Genomic DNA, 22,092 nt, shown 5'->3' on the forward strand with positions numbered 1-22,092 from the left:
TACGCTTCTGTTCCATCCCGAGGTGTCCGGCAACACGGTCTTTCCCTCCTCCAGGTCTCAGCAGCGGCAGAGCTGTTGAGGGACATCTTTCCCGGAGCTCTTGTCCCTCTTCCAAGCCCCACACACCTGGGGCACTAGGGGGTGGGTCAGTCAGTCGATCGCATTTATTGAGCACTTACTGCGTGTACAGCACTGGACTAAACGCTTGGGAGAGGACATCAGAACAGTAGAAAGGACACATTCCCGGCCCAGGAGCTTACAGTCTAGAGGGTTCTGGTTCGTCTCCGGTGCACGGGCTAAATTCCTGCTGGGGTTAGGACCCCCCGACCTGACCCGATGAACAATCTGACTTCCCCCGCCCTGAAAAGGAAAAGGACCCCGGTAGCCTCTAGCCAACATTTTTTATTGGAAATTTCCTCTTTTGTGGTTGTTCCTTAGGGTAGGGTAAACAGAAATGACAGTAGAGAGATAAACCTTGGGGAGGTGGACATCTCCCCTCCCGCCGATTCTCCCTTCAAATGGGCCATCCTGGGACCTCACTAGTCAGCGCTGGCTACCTGAGGCGGGGAGGGAGCCACAGAGGGCATGGCCAAGGAAAGTGTGGGGCAGGATCGAGTCGGGGAGTCCTGCTTGCCTCCCAGAATCCTCACTGCTGAGACGCAACTGAAAACAAAGGCCTCCCGTGGAGAAAGAAGGTGGGGAGGGCGGCCCAGAGATAGAGGGAGGGAGAGATGAGAGATGGAGGGGACTCTCAGAGGTCACCTAGTCCATCCCCCTCCCTCCCCACACGTTAAATCATTCCACACACACCCACTTTCTGGCACGCAGCCCTTTTGAACTGAGCCTCCAATACAACTGCCCCTAACACAGACAAACACCCACACTCCCTACTTTCTGGCAGCAGGCCCTGTGAACTGAGCCTCCAGTGCAGCCTCCCCATCCCCTGACCATCCCGGACACCTTTCTCTCACCGCTCTCAGCTACTGGCCTGCAAGGGCCGGCCCGAGTGACATGCAGGGGGTCCTGAGGTCCTGTTTGGGTTTCCTGGTGAAGGTGGGGGAGATGGGTGGGGAATTTGGAAGACTTTCGCCACACCCACCTCTGCTCCCACCTAGGGTTGGGTCTCTCCTCCCGATGTCTGGAGTCGTCTCCCCGGCCCTCCCGGGGTCCGGCCTGGATCTAGACCTTCTGGCCTGGAGCCTCTCCTTCGGCTTATTCTGGGAGTTGGATTAGCTCTGCTGAGCTGGTGACGCATTAACCCCGGTGGGGGTGGGGGAGCCTTTGGGCAGCCAAAGGGTGTGGGATGGAATGTCCGTCCCCTCAGGGTGAAAAACAGGGGACATCTCTTGAGTCTGCCATCAAAACCGCCTTGCCAAAGCCCTTTTCCTCCCCGTGATCCTCAGGGCTGGCTTCAGGCATTTGGCCACCCGAGTTGGGAAAAACTGCCAGAGGATGTTGTGTTGCTGTCTAGTGGAACTCTGGAATTTTGGGTGTTTCTCCAGAATCACTGGGTTCCCCTCCCAAGTTCCCGTTAAGTCAAGCTGGGCCCTGTCAGTCAATCGTATTTACTGAGCGCTGTGTACAGAGCACTGTACCAAGCTCTTGGGAGGGTACAACAGAACAATATAACGGACACATTCCCCGCCCTAAGTCTGAACTGGTGCGGACACCCCGCTGACGAGCCCTGAGGTAATCGCTTCCCGTCCGAGCCGTCCCTGTCCCCCTCCCTCTGGCCGGAAGTCGCCAGCCAGGGCCCGAGCGGAGGAGGTTGTGGAGGTAGCTGCTTCTACCAGGGTCCGAGTTCAGTCCCCAACTGAGTGAGGAGCGGGCCGAGCCTCGGGAGCCGGCGGGCCCGAGGGGTTGGGGTACCCTTGGCGACCCCCTCCCCAACACGCTTTTCAAGACAGCTCCCCAAAAGTCAAAAAGACAAAATGAGACTCGGTAAAGGACCCAAGGAAACTTGGATGCCATCTTGGTGGGGGACGGGGTTGGAAACACCCCCTCCGCCCGGCACCCACTTGGGGCCGCCCGGTGGGGGTCTTGGGCTGTGGGGGGAGGGCGGGGAGGTGTCTCAGTGCTGCCCGATGACGTGCAAGGTGTAGAAGGCCCAAGGCTCAGGGACGTAGATGACCCCGGGGTACTTCTTCCGGAGGGTGGGGTCGTTCCACAGCCAGCCCACCCACAGCGCCACCAGCACCAACGTGAGGACGAAGGAGTAGAACAAGAACAGTCCGTTGCTGTCCAGAGAGAGGCCTTTGCGCTTCTGGTGCGTGACGAGGGCCGTCATGGCGAAGAACGTGAAGAGGAAGAGGAGGAAGATCTGCCCTTCGGTGACCAGGTACCTAGGGTGACCCAGAGAGGGAGGGAAGGAGAGATGAGAGGTGGAGGGGACTTTCAGGGGTCATCAGGTCCAACCCCCTCCCTCAGGGCTGGCTCACCCCTGAAAACACTCCTTAAATACCGATCGAGGGAGTTCTCCAACCTCCTCTGGTCATCCTTCTCGGGGTCTCTCAGCCCCGGTTGGAGATTCTTCCCGAGATCTAACCTCAATCCTGCCTGCTGCAATTTGAGCCCTTTCTTAATCATCCTCAGAACAGCTGCTCCCTCCTGCTCAGACTGGATCTGCGTGAGGCCAGAGACAGGCCTTGGCCTCCCACATGCTGGCAATCCTGGAGCTGCTGGGGATGGGTCTCCGGGGCCAAAATGGGCTCCCTGGACCACGGATCCGTAAGCTTGGTCAGGCCCGGGGCAGTGTTCTTGTTTTGTCCCCAGTAACTCCCTCTCTCTGCTCCTCTGGGCCCCAGTAAGATGCTCCGTCACCCCCTCCCCCCCCAACTGGCCCCAGCAGGTGGTCTCGGCTGAGAAAACAGAACAGCAGGCCTGCGGGCAGATCTGGGCTGGACCAGGGTTGGGGTGGTGGAGAGAGAAGGGCAGCTGAGGAGGGGCCCCAGAAATCAACTGGAAGCAGAGGTCTCTGGCCCCACACACAAACCCTCTCCGCTAACGGGGCTGGGGGCCGCAATTAGTCTTAATTAGTGGGTCTTCTTGGCAGGGCCAGAGGGGATCTGACGACGACGAAGATGTAACGGGCCAAGGCCCGGCATTAATGAGGTGCGGACTTCGGCGGGAAAGGGAGGGGGGGGCTGAGGACAAACAAGGAAGAGAAATCCGAGGGGACTACAGCAGCCATGGGAAAAAAAAACAGCCCTGTTTGAGGGCTAAAGGAAACCCGGCAGTGAGGCAAAGGGAAACAGAATATCCTCTCTATCTCCTTTCTAATCCCTGTTTGATTTAGTGGTGGGGGAAGAGAGAGAGGGAGAGTGTATATGTATATTTGTGTGTGTGTGTGTGTGTGTGTGTGTGTGTGTGTGTTTGGCTAACTAGTTCAGAGGAGGGGGCGCTCAGTGGCTGGGAAATGGGGCTGGGGCCAAAAGCAGACTCTTCAGGTCAGCAAGCATTGTTCCTGTCTGCTGATTTTTTTTTCCCCCTCAAAACATTTTTTCGGGTTGGGTTAGAGCTGGGGCCCATGGGGGTGGGGCAGATGAGGAAGGGGGAGGTGCACATTCTGGCTCCAGGCAGCACCGCACGTCCGGGAAAGTCGGGCGGCCGACCGAGGCGGGAGGAAAGGGCTAAGGATCCACGAGGCCCGAGCAGACAGTCTTGGCCCCCAGAGAACACCGAGGCATCTCAGTCCGCTCCCGCCTGGGGACGTGGAAAGCAACCAAGTGGATTCTAAGTTCCCTCTGCAGACTTTTTTTACGGTTTTTTGTTAAGCGCTTACTATGTGCCAGGTGCCGTACTAAGCGCTGGAGTAAATACGAGGTAATCGGGTTGGACACAGTCCACGTCCCACATGGGGCTCACAGTCTTAACCCCCATTTCACAGATGAAGGATTTGGGGCACAGAATAGTGAAGCGACTTGCCCAAGGTCCCACAGCAGACAAGTAGACAAGTGGCAGAGCCAGGATTAGAACCGACCTCTCTCCCCTAGGCCACGCTGCTTCAGTCCTGGTGAGACCGACTGGCTCGTTCCTCCCTCGGCATCGCGCCCCTGCACTCACCGTCTTCCCAGTCCAGGCCGCTTTCCTCGGTCGGGCCTGCCCCCTCTCCCTCGCTCTCCCCCCTGCACCCACCCGCACCCAAGCCCTCCCGGCTTTCCCCGGGCCTCTGGTCATTCACTCGCTCACCAGTAGTACAGGCTGCTCGGACCCACTAGGAGCAGGGCCGCTCCGGGCATCCTGCTCTCCTCACTGATCGGGGTGAAGCAGCCGGTGAAGTACATGAACAACAAGAGGAAGAAAGGGATGTACCTGCAACACAGTAATAATGATAATGTTGGTATCTGTTAAGTGCTTACTATGTGCCGAGCACTGTTCTAAGCGCTGGGATAGATACAGGGGAATGGGGTTGTCCCACGTGAGGCTCACAGTCTTCATCCCCATTTTACAGAGGAGGGAACCGAGGCACAGAGAAGTTAAGTGACCTGCTCACAGTCACACAGCTGACAAGTGGCAGATCTGGGATTCGAACCCATGACCTCTGATTCCCCTGAGCCACGGTAGCGCCCCCGGGTCCCCCAACCTCAGCACCCAAGGGGGAGGGCCCTGGCTGGCCCTCCCCACCTCCACGCCACCCTTCCATGGGATCACTGCTCCTTCCCCCACACCTCACTTGTTTTCCCGCTGCAGAGAGGATGGAGAAGCGACACCATTTCTGCCGAAAAGCTGCTTGAGTCTAAGCCGGGCGGTGGAGGCCCAGGTCGATCCTACCCATCATACACTGAGGGAAGGCCCCGCTCCACACGTCTGGCTGTGGCCCCGGGGAGGGGCGGGGGGAGAGGTCACCCCCCGGAGACGGAGGCTCTTAGTGGCTCTTTTCGGGGTTAAACGAAAGGGCCATCGTCTCCCTTTCCCCCCCCCCCCAACCACCCTGGCCTGCTTCTACAGCCACTCCTGAGGGAGCGGGCCCTGGGCCAGCGCTACGAGCGCTGTGAAGAAGACACGGTCCCCCGCTTTGATCACCTCCTCCTCCTCCTCCTCCTCCTCCTCCTCCTCTATTACTCAAGGCTGGAGCAGAAAAAAGCATCCTGCCTCCCCGCCATCTCCTAGCACAAAAGCTTCAAACGCGAGTCTGAAGGAGGCAGCGAGCAGGTGGCCGGGCGGGGGCTGCCGCCTCCGTGCTGCGCTGCTGCTGGCACCGGGGGGGTGGGGGCGGGGCGAGGACGAGGACGGTACGGCCGCCTCCTCGGTACCGGGAACGGGGAGAAGCCGGCCCTTCTGGCGGGAGGAGGCGTCCGCCCCGTTTCCCAGCAGAAACGGGCCTGGAGCCGGGTCTGGGCAGCAGGGTGAGTGTGGCTGGCTGGCCTCCTCCCCCATATAAGGAGAATGATACTAATTGTGGCATTTTTTAAGTGCTCTATGCCAGGCACTGTACTAAGCGCTACGGTAGACACAAGCTAATTAGGTTGAACCCAATCCAGGTCCCACGTGGGGCTCCCAGCCTGAATCCCCATTTTACACAGGGGGTAACCGAGGCCCAGAGAAGTAAGGTGACTTGTCCAAGGTCACCTAGTGGTGGAGCTGGGATTAGAACCCAGGTCCTTCTGACTCTATTTACTAGGCCAGGCTGCTTCTCACCCGCACTCACACCCCCCCCCCCAATCTGCCTACACCTAGATCTCATTCATTCATTCGAATTGTACTTATTGAGCGCTTGCTGTACTAAGTGCAACTTGCATCCTCCTGTCCCCTCCCCACTCACACTGCCCCTCACCCCCTGAGGTTGGGCCCAGACTCAGAGAGCCAACACTCCGCTGAGTGGCAGCCCAGGGAGAAGAGGGAGCCAGGCCAGCTGGGACCGCCTGGGTTACAAATCAACCCACCCAGCTGGGTTCATTCATTCAATCGTATTTATTGAGTGCTTACTATGTTCAGAGCACTGTGTTGAGGGGGGTGGGGAGGGGCCTCTCTTAGGCTCGGTGCATGTCTGCACCCCCTCTCGCACACTCGAGCCCTCTCCCCCATCTGGGGAATGGGCTTGCTGTGGCGAGCACTGCCTGAGAGCTGGCAAAGGAGGAGGCTGCGGAGACGGCCGGATAATAATCGGGAATCGGAGACAGTGGGGGTGGGAGGGCAGAGAGAAGGGGAAGGGGGTGGTGTGGGGGGGGAGAGAAAGAGAGAGAGTTTTCCAGGCTAAAAGAGTGAGAGATGGGTGTACTTGCGTATACCCCTGGGTGTTGGTGCCACAGAGTGCTTTTGCAGAGGGAATGGGGGGATGTGTGTGTGTGTATCTGTGCCTCCTACTGTGAAAAAACAGTGTTCAGGAGCCCGCTCCGGCCTCAGAACAAGCAGACAGCTGAAAGCGGTTTCTTGTACCATCAACTGCCCTGCCTTGCCATGTTCCTCTCTCCCAGCTGCCTGTGTCCCAGGGGAGAGGGGAGAGCTAAAAGCGGAGCACGATGATGTCGTCCGCAGGCCCTCCGGACCTGCGGTGTGGGGGTGGAGTGTGGAGGGGGAGGGCAGCCCTGGTCCGTAGAGTTGTTCAGGGGCTTCGTGCTGGAAGGGCACGGCCAGGCCTCCCCCTACTCCAAGGGAGCTGGGGCCTTCGTCGGGCCGCTTCTCACTCCGCGTGCCCTCTCCCACGTGGCCTAGGAGGTTGGAGGCCAGCCGTCTTTGGGCCAAGGGTTGAGACCCCGGGTCGGGAGGGGGAGGGGACACGTGTCGCAGCTGGCCAGTTTGGCCCCGCTGCTCGGGACTGCAGAGTCCACACACTTGCCGGGCTGGGTGCACGTGACTGCATCTGCATGTGGAAATGTGTGTGATTCCCGCCTGGGCTGGACAAGTCACTGGGAACTGAGGCTGGCTCCGCCGGCAGCCTGTCGGCGTCCTCTGGCCCGGAAGGAGGCGGAGGGTCCTTTTTTCTTTTTTAAATGGTTTGTGTTAGGCGCTTACTATGTGTCCAACTGTTCTAAGCACCGGGGTAGGTACAAGTGAATTAGGTTGGACACAGTCCTTGTCCCACATGAGGTTCAAAGTCTAAGGAGGAGGGAGAACAAGAGAGCTGAGGCATGGAGAAGCGAAGTGATTTACCCGAAGTCACACAGCAAGCATTTGGCAGAGCTGGGATTAGAATCCAGGATCTCTGGCTCCGAGGCCCGTGCTCTTTCCACTAGGACACGCTACCCCGACCACACCTACACTCTCTCACAAACCCACAGCCCTGTCAAGCAGAAAAGGTGGAAAGAGTCCATGCTGATAGTCTCCTGCGGTCTAACCACAGCAGTGCTAAACTGAGGCTGGGAACACCCAGGGCCCAGCAGCCCGGCCTGCAGTGCCAGCCTCTCTCCAGCCTCCCTCAGGCTGGCAGCCCCAGCTTCCCCCAGGTCCGCAGCCCTGGTCTCCTTCCAGCCCCCCGAGGACGGCTGTCTCAGCCTCCCTCCGACCTCCCTCGGGCCCACAGCCCAGGTGTCCCCCCCGACAAGCAGCCCTGGCCTCCCTCGGGCCCGCAGCCCCCGATTCCCTAGGGCCCGCAGCCCCAGCCTCCCCGAGCGGGCGGCCGCTTACCACATCGAGTGCCCCAGATGCTCGTCGTAGTAGTACAGCAGCTCGAACGAGTCGATCTGAAGCGGAAGCGAAACAGCGGTGGGGGTTAGGCGGGGAGGCTCGGGCCTCCGGGATTCCCCGAGGCCGGCAGCGGGAAGACGGCCTTACCAGGGTCTCTGGCTTCAGGTTCTTGATGATGGGGTTTTCCCGGACGGTCAGGTGGTGCTGGTACCCGCTGAAAATCAGGCGGTGGTTGACCGAGTCGCCCACCAGGTGGATGCTGGCGCCCATGATGAAGGTGATGACGCTGACGTACACCAGCGCACGGGGCAGGGTCTTGGGAGATCGCTCGATCAGCTGCAACAGGGAACGGACTCTGGGGGACATCCCACCCTCGATCCGGCCACGGGGGCCGAGCTGAGAGGGGCGTGCTGCGCTAGCCGCTTGGGAGAGCCCGGGGGACTGGGTAGACATGATCCCTGCCCACAGGGAGCTTCCAATCGAAGGCGGCGAGGGGAGACAGACGATCAAATACGTGACCCTCGTGTCTTGAAGCATTTAGAACGGTGCTCTGCACCCAGCAGGTGTTCAATACTACTGATTGCCTGAAAGGGCCAGGAAAATCCAGCCAGCCGCTTTAGCCTCTCAGCCAATCGATGGTATCTACTGAGCGCCTGTGCGCAGAGCACTGTATTGAATGCTTGCAAGAATACAACCTAACGAGAGTTGCCTGCCCACAAAGAGGTTACTGCCTACGGGAGAGTCTCAACCGCCCCTTTTTTGGAAACAATTGTCAGTTCTGATTCCCCTAGTTGTAAATGATTTCACATCTGCCTCTTCCATTAGAGTGGTAGGTCTTTTTGGGCAGGGAAGGCATCATGTGTTTCCACTGTGCTGCCCCAAGCGCTTAGTATGGGACATTTGACCCAGTGGGTGCTCAGTAAATACCACCACTACAACGTACTCGGCGTTTAGCCGAAGACGGCAGCAGAATCCTGGCTCTCCAAAGGAATATTATCCAAACCAAGATGCCTGATCCTGGGGCAGTGGGAAGCCTTTCTCTTCCACCTGCCTGGAGCCCCTGCCCCATCCCTCAGACTGAGGTGAGGCTGTTCATTCACTCATTCATTCAATCTATCTCCTTCCCCGCCCCACGGCACTTGTGTATATTTGTACATATTTATTATTCTATTAATTTTATTAATGATGTGTATATATCTATAATTCTATTTACCTATTCTGATGCTATTGATGCCCGTCTGCTTGTTTTGTTCTGTTGTCTGTCTCTCCTTTCTAGACTGTGAGCCCATTGTTGAATAGGGATTGTCTCTTTCTGTTGCTGAACTGTACTCTCCAAGCACTTTGTACAGTGCTCTGCACACAGTAAGTGCTCAATAAATACGACTGAATGAGTGAATTGTATTTATTGAGCACTTACTGTGGGCAGAGCAATGTACTAAGCGCTTGGGAGAGTGAAATACAACAATAAACACATTCCTTGCCCAAAATGAGCTTAGAGTCGTGCTTACGGTCTATGTAGCTCCCTATCTCAGACCCAGTTAATATTGATAATATTCATATATGTCTTCCCCAATTAAGCTCTCATTTTTTCCTCTCTCACTTCCTTCTGTGTCACCCTTGTGCTTCATTCAATTGTATTTATTGAGCGCTTACTGTGTGTAAGGCACTGTACTAAGCGCTTGGGGAAGTACTTGGATTTGCACCCTTTATTCACCCCTCCCTCAGCCCCACAGTACTTACGAACATAGCCGTAATTGTTTTGTACATTAACGTCTCTCTCCCCATCTAGACTGTGGGCTCACTGTGGGCAGGGAACGTGCCTACCAACTCTGTTTACTGGACTCTCCCAAGCGCTTAGTACAGTGCTATGCATATAGTAAGTGCTCAATAAATACAACTGATTGATTACTATGTCTGGGGTAGATACAAGACAGTCGAGTTGACTCATGGTCTAAGAGGGAGAGAGAACCCATTTTACAGAAGAGGAAGCTGAAGCCTACAGAAGTGAAGCGACTTCCCCAAGGTCACCCAGCAGAGAAGAGGCAGAGCCGGAATTAGAACCCTGGTCCTCTGACTCCCGGGCCCGTGCTCTTTCCGCTAAGCCGGCTTCCTCCCTTCCTTCCAGTCAGAGCAGCGTCATTGTCCAGAAATGGGGGGCTGGTGAGATGGGAGGAGAGGTGTCTCTCCCCTCCAGTTTAAGCCGACAAGCAGCTCAAACTCAAGTAAAAAAAAAAAAAAGCTGCACTCATCTCACCTTTCCGGAGATTTTGTTTCTAGGGCAAAGTAATTCACAAAATTTTCTCCTGCTCCCTGACAGGTGTCTGTCAATGGAGGGGGGTGGGTAGGGGTAGGGGATCCAGAAGGACTCCAGCCCCCCTTCTTTCCTCCCAAAGCGGCAGGGCGCCCCCTACTGGCCAAGTCTCCAGCAATGTTCCATGACAAGAGAATTGAGGGGGTGGGAATGATATAATGGTGGTATTTGTTAAGCGCTTACTATGTGCAAAGCACTGTTCTAAGCGCTGGGGGATACAAGGTGATCAGGTCGTCCTACGTGGGGCTCACAGTTTTAATCCCCATTTTCCAGATGAGGTAACTGAGGCACAGAGAAGTGAAGTGACTTACCCAAAGTCACACAGCTGGCAAGGGGCGGAGCCGGGATTCGAACCCACGACCTCCGACTCCCAAGCCCGAGCTCTTTCCACTGAGTCACGCTGCTTCTCAGGGAGGGAGAAAGAGGGGTGGTTCATCTTTGCAAATCCCCCGGCCAGCACTGAACGTTTCCAGGCAGAGTTTTCTCCGGCGTGCTCTTTGGACCAATCTCGGCGCCTTGCCCGGCCTTGTTCCCGGAGAGGAGGTTCCAGACTCACCGGGTCTTTGCTGCAACCTGGCTTCGGACAGGTGACTTCGGTGAGAGCCCAGCTCTGTGCCGCAGTTGGCCTTGGTGCAGGGCAGGTGGCCTGCGGCCTAATTTCTAAGCCTGCAGCAGAAGCTGGGCTAGTGGGAGGGGTTTCCTGAGGCAGGGGGCGTTGGTGGGGGAAAGGATGGAATTAGGGGCCGGTGGGATTCATCCAGGAGCTGGAAGGACTCCTGATTGGCGCAGAGGTTCTGGGAATCTCCCTCTGCCCCCACTCACAGCCCCGGCGGCAGCTCAAGCCTGGACCCTCACGGTGGGTCGGATCCCCGGGGCTGATGGCAACTGGGGGGTGGGGGCTCCCCAGGAGTTCAGTGGGGATGAGGGAACTTAGCTGGTCTGCCTGGAGATGGAAACAGTGTTCAATCAATTACTTTCTCAATGCTTACTGTGTGCACAGCACTGAACTAAGCGCTTGGGAGAGTACAATATAACAGTGAGCTTATAGCGTAGAGGTAAATTAGAGCTATGGACCTAAGTGCTGTGGGCCTGAGGGTAGAAATCAGCATTGCCTTCTCTTTCTCTCTCTCATACACACACACACCTCTCTCTTCCCCCCCACCTCTTCTCCTCCTCTCTCCATCCATCTGCCCCTCCAGTCGGTCAGTCAGTCATATTTACTGAGTGCTAACCGCATGCAGAGCGCTGTACTAAGTGCTTGGGAGAGTAAAATATAAGACACATTCCCTGCCCACAACGAGCTGACAGTCTAGAGTGCTCTCTTCCCTTTTTTCCCTTCCCTGTAACCCTTCCTCTTCCCTCGCCTCAACTTCCCCAAATCAACTCTTGAGAAACACTGTGGCCCAGTGGAAAAAGCGCAGGCGTACAGAGACTCGGGTTCTAAGACCCACCCTGCCACTTGCCCGCTGGGTGACCTCGGGCAAGTTGTTTAAAATCTTGACAGTTTCCTCATCTGTGAAACGGGAAAGAAATGCTCGTTCACCATCCCCCTTGGAGAGTGGGGGCCAGTTGGGTCAGAGACTAATGTTTGAATGTGACCGTGTTGTATCCATCCCAGTGTTTAGCACACTTAACCAACACCGTTACTAGTATTTTTACAAAACTCTTCGGTGCCTTGGATATGGGAGAGAAAAGCCTCCCCGCTCACCCCCAAAATGTCAGGTGCCAAGGGTGAGAAGTGGCCTGGCCTAGTGGATAGAGGACGGACCTGGGAGTGCAGAAGGATCTGGGTTCTAATTCTGCCTCCGCCATGTCTCTGCTATGACTTTAGGCAAGTCACTTCATTATGCCTCAGTGACTCATCTGTAAAATGGGGATTAATAATAATAATAATAATAATAATAATAATGGTATTATGTGCCAAGCACTGTTTTAAGCGCTGGGGTAGATACAAGGTAATCAGGTTGTCGCACATGGGACTCACAGTCTTAATCCCCATTTTAGAGATAGGGGAACTGAGGCCCAGATAAGTGAAGTGACTTGCCCAAGCAGACAAGTGGCGGAGCCGGGATTAGAACCCACGACCTCTGACTCCCAAGCCCAAGCTCTTGCCACTAGCCCCATGTGGGACAGCGACTGTGCCCAACCTGATTTGCTTGTAGCCATCCCAGTGCTTAGAACAGTGCCTGGCAGACAGTAAGCGCTTAACAAATACCACAGTTTTTATTATTGAGAACGGCCTCAGCCCCCTCCACCGGGGTTACCTTGAGGAGAAGAAAGGGCGTGATGAGGTTGTAGGCCATATGGAAGTAGTCGCCGACGCTGGGCTTATTGAGCGGAAACCACTCCAGTGGGAAGACGATCTGGGGGAAGAAGGACGGAAAGTCAGTCCCCTGACCTTTGATCCCGGCTGCGGGTCGGGCTCGGGCAGGAGGCCCGACGAAACCACCCAATCCCAGTGTGGGCAAGCATCCGGGCCCACGCCGCCTTCGGAACGGCAAGAGGAGCTGGGGTATCGGAAGGGCCCCGACCCTGGAATTCTGGATCCTGGGAATATGGCGCTGGGCTTGGAGACGCCAGCCCCCTGCGGAGAGACCTCGGCTCAGTCAGCCGGCTCACCCTGCGCCTGGGTCACTGCCACGTTTGGGGGGTGAGGGGAGGGGTCGAGGAGAGGCAGGGGCGGGGAGCTGCTACGGCTCGGTCCCGGGAGATTCCTCCATCTCCCGGCTGCTGGCCGGGTGCTGAAAGATATTTGCAAGGACTTTCCATTACAAGCGCGTTTGTTTATTCTGAACTCTTTCTTAGAGGAAATTGGGCCGTGGCAGTGGAAACCGGATAGCTCGAGGACCAGAGCGCTGTCAGGCAGATCGGCTGTCTGGCTTCATGAGGCCGGGTCAGACAGGAGAACAGCGACAGCCGTTTCCCTGGTCTGCCCAGGGAGCTATAGCCCCTCGTTCTTGCCTCTTTCACCCCTTCGCACCCTCTTTCCGGGTGCTGCCCCTTCCCCCCAAACCTCTCTCTCCCTCCCTCTCTCCTTCATCCTCCCTCCCTCATTCTCTCCCTTCCTCACCCCTTCCTCCCTCTCCCTCCCGCCTGCTCACCATGGCGATAGGCCGTCCGAAGTCCAGGACCCAGTTCTGCAGGGTGAAGTAGAACCAGAGATCCAGGTGGAAAGGGGCGCTCCTGGAGGTGCCATCCACCATGGCCGGGCCGGGCCTGGGACGGGATGGGTAGGAGAGGAGCGGGGTCAGCCTCTCCCCCTCCAAAAGCGGGGACTGGACGCCCTTCCTAGACAGGGTCTTGCTGGCAGAGGAACTAGGGCTCAATTTCTCATTAGCCTGGATGAGGGCCAAGACGAGGCTGATATACTCGTACATATACATGTGCTGATGTTCCCAAGCGCTTAGAACAGTGCCCTGCACATAGGAAGTGCTCAGGAACAATAATAATAATAATTATGGTATTTGTAAAGTACTTACTATGTGCACGGCACCGTTCTAAGCGCTGGGGTAGACACAGGGTAATCAGATTGTCCCACGTGGGGCTCACATTTTTTAAACCCCATTTTTACAGATGAGGTAACCGAGGCACAGACAAGTTATGTGACTTGCCCAAGGTCACACAGCAGACAAGTGGTGGAGCCAGGGTTAGAACCCACGACCTCTGACTCCCAAGCCCGGGCTCTTTCCACTAAGCCACACTGCTCAGTAAATACCATTGATTGACTGATTGATGCAGGGAGCCGGGGCGGCCGGAGATTTGGTGGCACGAAACCCGGAAACTGGTCTAGGGATGGAGGGAAAGCCTGAATTCGAGTCAAGCCATGGAACCGGAACACCCGCGAGCTTCAGCGTTTCACACCCCAGTGTGGGCAACTAATAATGCCTTGCAGTAGCCGGAGACGGGCTCCGTGGTAGCCAGTGTGGAGGGGGGAATTCTCCTGGAATTGGCCCACCGTGCCCCGGGACTCCCCGTTTCCCTAAAAGGTTGTGCAAATCTGCCTAGTGGATAGAGCGCAGACCTGGGAGTCAGAAGGACCTGGGTTCTAATCCTGGCTCCGCCACTTGTCTGCTCTGCTTGGGCAAGTCACTTCTCATTTCTGGGCCTCGTTACCTCATCTGTAAAAGGGAGATTAAGACTGTGTGCTCCATGTAGGACAGCGTCTATCTAACCCAGTGTTTAGAGTGTGCCCGGCACACAGCAAGCACTTAAATACCATAAAAAAAAACCCTAATAGGATTAAAAACAAAAAATAAGCATCTGCCCCATGTCACAGATGAGAATTTGGTAGGTGTTTCCTTAACGTCTATCTACTTCTGTTGCCCCTTTCCAGATATGAACCTGGAAGCCGGTGGGGAGATTAGACCCGATGAGGAGGTTAGGAGGAAGGTGTGGCTGTGTGGCTCAGTGGAAAGAGCCCAGGCCTGGGAGTAAGGGGGCGTGGGTTCAATCCCAACTCCGCCACTTGCCTGCTTTGTGACCTTGGCAAGTCATTTAACTTCTCAGTTTCCTCAACTGTTAGCGTGGCTTAGTGGATAGAGCACAGGCCTAGGAGTCAGAAGGGCCTGGGTTCTAGTTCAGGCTCTACCACACGTCTGCTGTGTAGCCTTGGGCAAGTCACTGCCCTTCTCTGGGCCTCAGTTAGCTCATTTGTAAAATGAGGATTAAGACTGTGAGCCTCATGTGGGACAGGGACTGTGTCCAACCTGATTAACTCATACCTACCCCAGAGCTTAGTATAGTGCCTGGCACATAATTAAGCGCTTAACAAATACCACAATTATTATTATTCCCTTTTCCGTTATACGGTGAGCCCCGGGGGCAACAAGGACTGTGTCTGATCTGATTATTTCATATGTGCCCCAGCATTTAGTACAGTGCTTGGCACATGGTAAGTGCTTAACAAACCCCTCTAGACTGTGAGGTCGTTATGGGCAGGCAACCTGACTTAGTGCATAGTACAGTGCTCTGCAGCCCGTAAGCAGCAACACCACAATTATTCTTATTCTTAATAATAAAATTTTAGCTCTGGGACCTCACTCTTGTCCTTCTTGCAAAGGTGGTGGAGGTCAACAAAAATGCTCAGAAGAAGGAATTTTTATTTATTTATAATAATTATTTATTTGTTAAGCACTTAGTATGTGCCAAGCACTGTTCTAAGCACTGGGGTAGATACAGGTAATCAGCTTGTCCCAAGTGGGGCTCACAGGCTTCAACCCCATTTTACAGATGAGGTAATTGAGGCACCGAGAAGTGAAGTGACTTGCCCAAAGTCACGCAGCTGACAAGTAAACACTTAGCTTAGTATGCCTGACCCATAGCAAACATTTAACTTATTTAAATACCCGCACACAATACCGCCTCATTTTATTAGAGAGAGCTCCTCATTTTATTAGAGAGAGCTATAAGCCAAGATGCTTATACTGAGGGCCAGAGAAGTTAAGTGACTTGCCCAAAGTCACACAGCTGACAAGTGGAGGGGGGGATTAGAACCCACAACCTTGGACTCCCAAGCCCGTGATCTTTCCACTAAGGCATGCAAACCCCCTCCCCCAACTCCTACCCTTACAGAAAACTGTAATCATTGTTTAACAGTGAAAGCAATGTTTCTGGCAGCATGAATTTTTCCCTTCTCCATCAGCTCCTAGAAGCCCCTACAGCACAGTTTTCCCCTCATAACCTGGAAGTCAGAGGATATAATAATAATAATTATTATTATTATTATAGTACTTAAGTGCTTACTATGTGTCAAGCACTGTTCTAAACACTGAGGATAATCAGGTTGTCCCATTGGGGGCTCACAGTCTTAATCCCCATTTTACAGATGATGGAACTGAGGCCCGGAGAAGTGAAGTGACTCACTTAAGGTCACACAGCAGATAGGTGGCGGAGCCAGGATTAGAACCCACGTCCTCTGACCCCCAAGCCCATGGTCTTGCCACTAGTTCATGGGTTCTAAACCCAGCTCTGCCACCTGCCTGCTGTGTAACCTTGGGCAAGTCATTTAACTTCTCTGGGCGTTAGTTACCTCATCTACAAAATGGGGCTTCAACCGAGGGACGGAGACTGTCCGATCAACTTATACTGCCTCTACACCGGATTTACTAAGGTCCTTGATACACAGTTACCTGCTTAGCAAGTATCACAATTATTATTTTTCTTATAAAAAGTCAAAGCTAGCTAAATTGCAAGAATCAATCCTATCCCTAAGTCTTTATGGCTGTGGTAAATTGTACCTTGGGTCGCTTTTTCTGTGCAAACAGCTCCCTGGATAGATGGCAGTCCCAAGCCTGTCATAGTTTTGCTGGTAAAGGGTAGGAACGGCAGCCCGGTGGAGAGCGGGGATGGTGTCTGACTGAGGAAATCAGTCCCCCTCACCTGGAGTGGATTTTTCCACCCTGCTTCCTAGACTCACACAGTCTTCCTAGACCACAAATTTCATCTGCTCTCCAGGGGCTGGAATGCCTAATGTTGATTTTTCCTTTCCCCCAACCCTTCCTTTATTCTCCTTCCCGTCAATCTATCGGTATTTATTGAGTGCCTTCTGGACGCGGGCACTGTACTAGGTGCTCGGGAGAGCTCGGGAGAGTTGGTAGACGGGATCCCTGCCCTCAAAGGCGTTTACACCCTAAGGAATGGGGAAGGATAGAGATCCTACAAAGTTTAGTGTCTTTTTTCCTGCCCCAACCTGCTAGTTATCTAATCTGCTCAAGAAGTAGCCACCTTTGGCCTTTGAGTCTTTGAAAAGTAAAGGAAACTTTATACTTGCTAACCATTTTTCCGCTCCCCCGCCTCTCTTTTTCCAAGCGTGAATACCAACAAGGCCGTTACGGATGGAACTCCGACAGAAGACTGATAGATTGATCACGAAAACCGGCAGAGTCCCGGACTAAAAAATGAGGAGCTTTAACTCCAGGTCCCCTAGAAAATGTGACCCAGGAGCTCTGCAATGATGGGGTTCTACCCATGCTTGGTCAGTGCCTTTTCTTCTTTAATAATAATAATACTTTTTAAGTGCTTGCTACTGTGCTAAGCACTGTCCTAAGGACTAGAGTCGATCCAAGTTAATCAGTTTGGACACAGTCCCTGTCCCACATGGGGTTCACAGGCAAAGAAGGAGGGTGTAGGATTTAAGCCCCATTTTACAGATGAGGAAACTGGGGCCCAGAGAAGTTAAGTGATTTGCCCAAGGTCACACAGCAGACACTTGGCAGAGCCAGGATTAGAACCCAGTTCCTCCGACTCCCAGGCCTATGCTCTCTCCACTAGGCCACACTACTTCTCCTTTCCCGGGTCCCCCTCAGTCCTGGGTGAATTTAGGGCCCTCTCTCCATGTCATCAGTATGACCTGGTTTTTTTTTTTTATGGTATTGGTTAAGCATTTACTATGTGCCAAGCCCTGGGGTAGATCCAAGCTAATCAGGTTGGACACAGTCCACGTCCCACATAGGGCTCACAGTCAATCCCCATTTCATAGATGAGGTAACTGAGGCCCAGAGAAGTTAAGTGACTTGCCCAAGGTCACACAGTTGGAGCTGGGGGGCTGTGGCGCACGCAGGGGAGAGTGGGAACTGGATTAAATGGGGCAAGAACAGCTGCAGGAGGGGGTTGGTTCCCTAGGTCTCATCTGTTGAGGGCACCGTTACGGAAAGGAGATTGCAGCATAGTCTAGTGGGAAGAGCCTGGGCCTGGGACCTTGGAAATAATTAAAATGATAATAATAATAATGGTATTTAAGTGCTTACTATGTGCACAGCACTGTTCTAAGCGCTGGTACAGATATAAGGTTATTAGATTGTCCCATGTGGAGCTCACAGTCTTAATCCCCATTTGACAGATGAGGTAACTGAGGCCCAGAGAAGTTAAGTGACTTGCCCAAAGTCACCTGACAAGTGGCAGAGGCACGATTAGAACCCATGACCTCTGATTCCCGAGCCTGTGCTCTTTCCACTATGAGGAGGGGGGTGTACGATCATGAGAAGCAGCATGGCTCAGTGTCCAGAGCCCAGGCCCGGGAGTCAGAAGGTCATGGGTTTTAATCATTCAATTTTATTTATTGAGCACTTACTGTGTGCAGAGCACTGTACTAAACGCTTGGAAAGTACAATTCAGCAACAAATTCATTCATTCAATTTTATTGATTGAGCGCTTACTGTGTGCAGAGCAGTGTACTAAGCGCTTGGAAAGTACAATTCAGCAACAAATTCATTCATTCAATCACATTTATTGAGCGCTTACTGTGTGCAGAGCATTGTACTAAGCGCTTGAAAAGTAGAATTCAGCAATACAGACAATCCCTGACCACATCGGGCTCACAGCCTAGAAGGGGGGAGATGGACATCAAAACAAGTAAATGGGAATCGATAGTGTCAATATAAATAAATAAAATTATAGATACATACACATCATTAATATAAATAGAATTATAAATATGTACATAGATACACAAGTACTGTGGGGTTGGGGGGTGGGGGACCCGACTCTCCACTTGTCTGCTGTGTGACTTTGGGCAAGTCACTTCACTTCTCTGTCCCTCAGTTCCCTCATCTGTAAAATGGGGATTGAGACCGTGAGCCCCATGTGGGACATGGACTGCGTCCAACCCGATTTGCTCGCATCCACCCCAGCGCTTAGCAGAGTGCCTGACACGTAGTCAGCGCTGAACAAGTACCACAGTTACGCTTAGTGGAAAGAGCAGGGGCTTGGGAGTCAGGGGTCCTGGGTTCTAATCCTAACTCCGCCACTTATCACCCGTGTGGCTTTGGGCAAGCCACTTCACTTCTTTGTGCCTCAGTTCCCTCATCTATACAATGGGGATTAAGACCGTGAGCCCCGCGTGAGGCAACCTGCTTACCTTGTAGCTATCCTAGTGCTCAGAAACTATGCACTATACTACTATTCATTCATTCAATAGTATTTATTGAGTGCTTACTCTGTGCAGAGCACTGTGCTAAGCGCTTGGAATGGACAATTTGGCAACGGAGAGAGACCATCCCTGCCCAGTGACGGGCTCTCGGTCTGAACAGGGGAGACAGACAGCAAGCAAAGCAGTACAAAACAAAAACAACATCATCAAGATAAATTCATTCACTCATTCAACAGCATTTACTGAAGCACTTACTCTGTGCAGAGCACTGTGCTAAGCGCTTGGAATGGACAATTTGGCAACGGATAGAGATAAGCCCTGCCCAATGACGGGCTCCCGCTCTAAACGGGGGAGACAGAGAGCAAAGCAAAACAGAGCAAAACAAAAACAAGACGACATCATCAAGATAAATTCATTCATTCAATAGTATTTATTGACCACTTACTCTGTGCAGAGCACTGGACTAAGCGCTTGGAATGGACAATTCGGCAACAGAGAATTGGGCAATAACTGCCCAATGACGAGCTCACGGTCTAAACGGGGGAGACAGAGGGGAGAGCGAAACAGAACAAAACAAAAACAAGACAACATCAACAAGATAAATCCATTCATTCAGTCGTATTGATGGAGCGCTCACTATGTGCAGAGCACTGTGCTAAGCGCTTGGAATGGACAATTCGGCAATACAGCGAGACCATCCTGGCCCAATGACTGACTCACAGTCTAAACGGGGGAGACAGACAAAAACAAGACAACATCATCACGGTAAATAGAATCAAGGGGATGGACACCTCAATAACAAAATAAAGAGGGTCATAAAAATATATACTTGATTCTATTTATCGTGATGATGTTGTCTTGTTTTTGTCCACCTGTCTTCCCCGATTAGACTGTAAGCCCCTCACTGGGGAGGGACTGCCTCTATCTGTTGCCGAATTGTATATTCCAAGCGCTTAGTCCAGTGCTCTGCACAGAGTAAGCGCTCAATAAATACTATTGAATGAATGAATGAATGGGGCAGGGACGGTGTCTCTGTTGCCGAATTGTCCATTCCAAGCGCTTAGTCCAGTGCTCTGCACGGAGTCAGCGCTCAATAAATACTATTGAACGAATGCGTGGGGCAAGGATTGTGTCTCTCTGTTGCCGAATTGTCTATTCCAAGTGCTTAGTCCAGTGCTCTGCACAGTCAGCGCTCAATCAATATTATTGAATGAATTGGGCAGGGATTCTGTCTCTGATTCTCTGTCTCTCTCTTGCCGAACTGTATATTCCAAGCGCTTAGTCCAGTGCTCTGCACTAAGTGCTCAATAAATACTATTGAACGAATGAATGGGGCAGGGATTGTGTCTCTATCTGTTGCAGAAGTGTATATTCCAAGCGCTTAGTCCAGTGCTCTGCACAGAGTCAGCGCTCAATCAATATTATTGAACGAATTGGGCAGGGACTGTGTGTCTGTTTCTCTGTCTCCCTCTTGCCGAACTATTCCAAGCGCTTAGTCCAGTGCTCTGCACAGAGTCAGCGCTCAATCAACATTAGTGAATGAACGAATTGGGCAGCGATGGTGTCTCTGTTGCCGAATTTTAAATTCCAAGCGCTTAGTCCAGTGCTCTGCAAGGAGTCGGCGCTCAATCAATATTATTGAATGAATTGGGCAGGGATTGTATCTCTGATTCTCTGTCTCTCTCTTGCCGAACTATATAGTCCAAGCGCTTAGTCCAGTGCTCTGCCCAGAGTAAGCGCTCAATAAATACTATTGAATGAATGAATGGGGCAGGGATTGTGTCTCTCTGTTGCCAAATTGTCTATTCCAAGCGCTTAGTCCAGTGCTCTGCCCAGAGTAAGCGCTCAATAAACGCTACTGAATGAATTGGGCCGGGATTGTGTCTCTGTGGCCGAATTGTCTATTCCAAGCGCTTAGTCCAGTGCTCTGCACGGAGTGAGCGCTCAATAAATACTACCGAATGAATGAACGTACAAAGGAGCCGAGTGCCGGGGGGAGGGAGGAGCAGAGGGGAAGGGGGGAAGGGGGAGGGAGCGGAGGGCAAAGGGGAAGCTCTGTGCTCCTCTGTGCCGGGGCGAGCGGTTCAGATGACGATCGTTGTTGTCGCTGTTGCGGGGAAGCGGGCTGGGGAGGGCCCGGCCCTCACCTGGGCTGGACGAGGGGGCCGCCCCTCTGGGTCCCGGGGGCCGCCGGGGGCCGCCGCCGCCGCCGCCGCTCCTCCTCCTGCTCCTGCTGCTCCTGCTCCTCCTGCTGCCGCCGGGGCCGCCTCCTCCGCGCCGCAGCCTCCATGGCCGCGCTTCCCTCCCGGCCCCGGCCCCGGCCCCGCCGGCGGCTCTGCGGGGAGGACGGGACCGGACGGGACCGGACGGGACCGGACGGGACCGGACGGGCAGGGAATCAGCCAGTCAGTCGGAGTGGTAGAGGGCAGAGGCCCGGACTAGACGCTGAGGAGACTCCACTGTAAAGGGGCGGAAGAGGCGCCAGCCGCGGGGGGGGGAGGGGCGGGGGCGCGCGGGGAGGGGCGGGGCCAGCAGGGAGTCCAGGCGCGCGGGGAGGGGCGGGGCCAGCGGGGATTCAGGGCGCGCGGGGAGGGGCGGGGCGCGCGGGGAGGAGCGCGCTCTGAGAGGAGGGGTGCGCGGGGAGGGGCGGGGCCAGCGGGGATTCAGGGCGCGCGGGGAGGGGCGGGGCCAGCAGGGAGTCCAGGCGCGCGGGGAGGGGCGGGGCCAGCGGGGATTCAGGACGCGCTCCGAGAGGAGGGCGCGCGGGGAGGGGCGGGGCCAGCGGGGAGGAGCGCGTTCAGGGAGGCGGGGCGCGCGGGGAGGGGCGGGGCCAGCCGGCCGGGCTGGAGGGCGGGGCGCGCGGAGCGGGCGGGGGCGCGCGGAGAGGAGGGCCCTCGGGGGGGGGCGGAGCCAGCGGGGGGGGGGGGGGGTCAGGGCGCGCGGGCTGAGGAGACGGCGGGGCCGCGGCCTTGGGCTTCGTCCATTTCGGTCGGGTCGAGGCTGAGGGCGGCGCACTGAGCTTGGCCGCCCGCCCCTCTGCCCAACCTGCCAACCCCCATCAGCCCGACCCTGTCAGCGCAACCTGCCGACCCCGTCCCTCCGTCCGTCCGTCCTTCCTTCCTTCCTTCCTTCCTCCCTCCCCTGGTCCGTCCTCCGACCGTCCATTTTTCCTGACGACGGCGCTCGGCCCCTCGGCCCCTCGGCCCCCCCCCAGGCGCAGTCGGACGGGCTCCCTGCCTCACGGCGGCCCCAGCGCTTCGCCTCGCCCCCGCTCGCCACCCAGCCCACATTTCCCGAAGCAGCGGGGCTCGGTGGAAAGAGCCCGGGCTGGGGAGGCAGAGGGCCTGGGTTC

At 54.8% G+C, this 22,092-nt stretch overlaps 1 protein-coding gene across 1 annotated transcript; it reads right to left on the bottom strand.

The window, feature by feature from the left end:
- Positions 1 to 386: 386 nt before the first annotated feature.
- Positions 387 to 20,927, bottom strand: CLN6 (CLN6 transmembrane ER protein). Its single transcript, XM_029066355.1, has 7 exons — positions 20,888 to 20,927; positions 12,976 to 13,090; positions 12,139 to 12,237; positions 7,711 to 7,899; positions 7,564 to 7,619; positions 4,189 to 4,311; positions 387 to 2,342 (listed from the first exon to the last, which is right to left on the bottom strand). Exons 2-7 carry the CDS (start codon positions 13,075 to 13,077, stop codon positions 2,072 to 2,074), a joined length of 840 nt encoding a protein of 279 aa, XP_028922188.1. The 5' UTR covers positions 13,078 to 13,090; positions 20,888 to 20,927; the 3' UTR covers positions 387 to 2,071.
- Positions 20,928 to 22,092: the final 1,165 nt, after the last annotated feature.

The sequence above is a fragment of the Ornithorhynchus anatinus genome, chromosome 5 (assembly GCF_004115215.2).
Source record: "Ornithorhynchus anatinus isolate Pmale09 chromosome 5, mOrnAna1.pri.v4, whole genome shotgun sequence".
NCBI classification, from domain to species: domain Eukaryota; kingdom Metazoa; phylum Chordata; class Mammalia; order Monotremata; family Ornithorhynchidae; genus Ornithorhynchus; species Ornithorhynchus anatinus.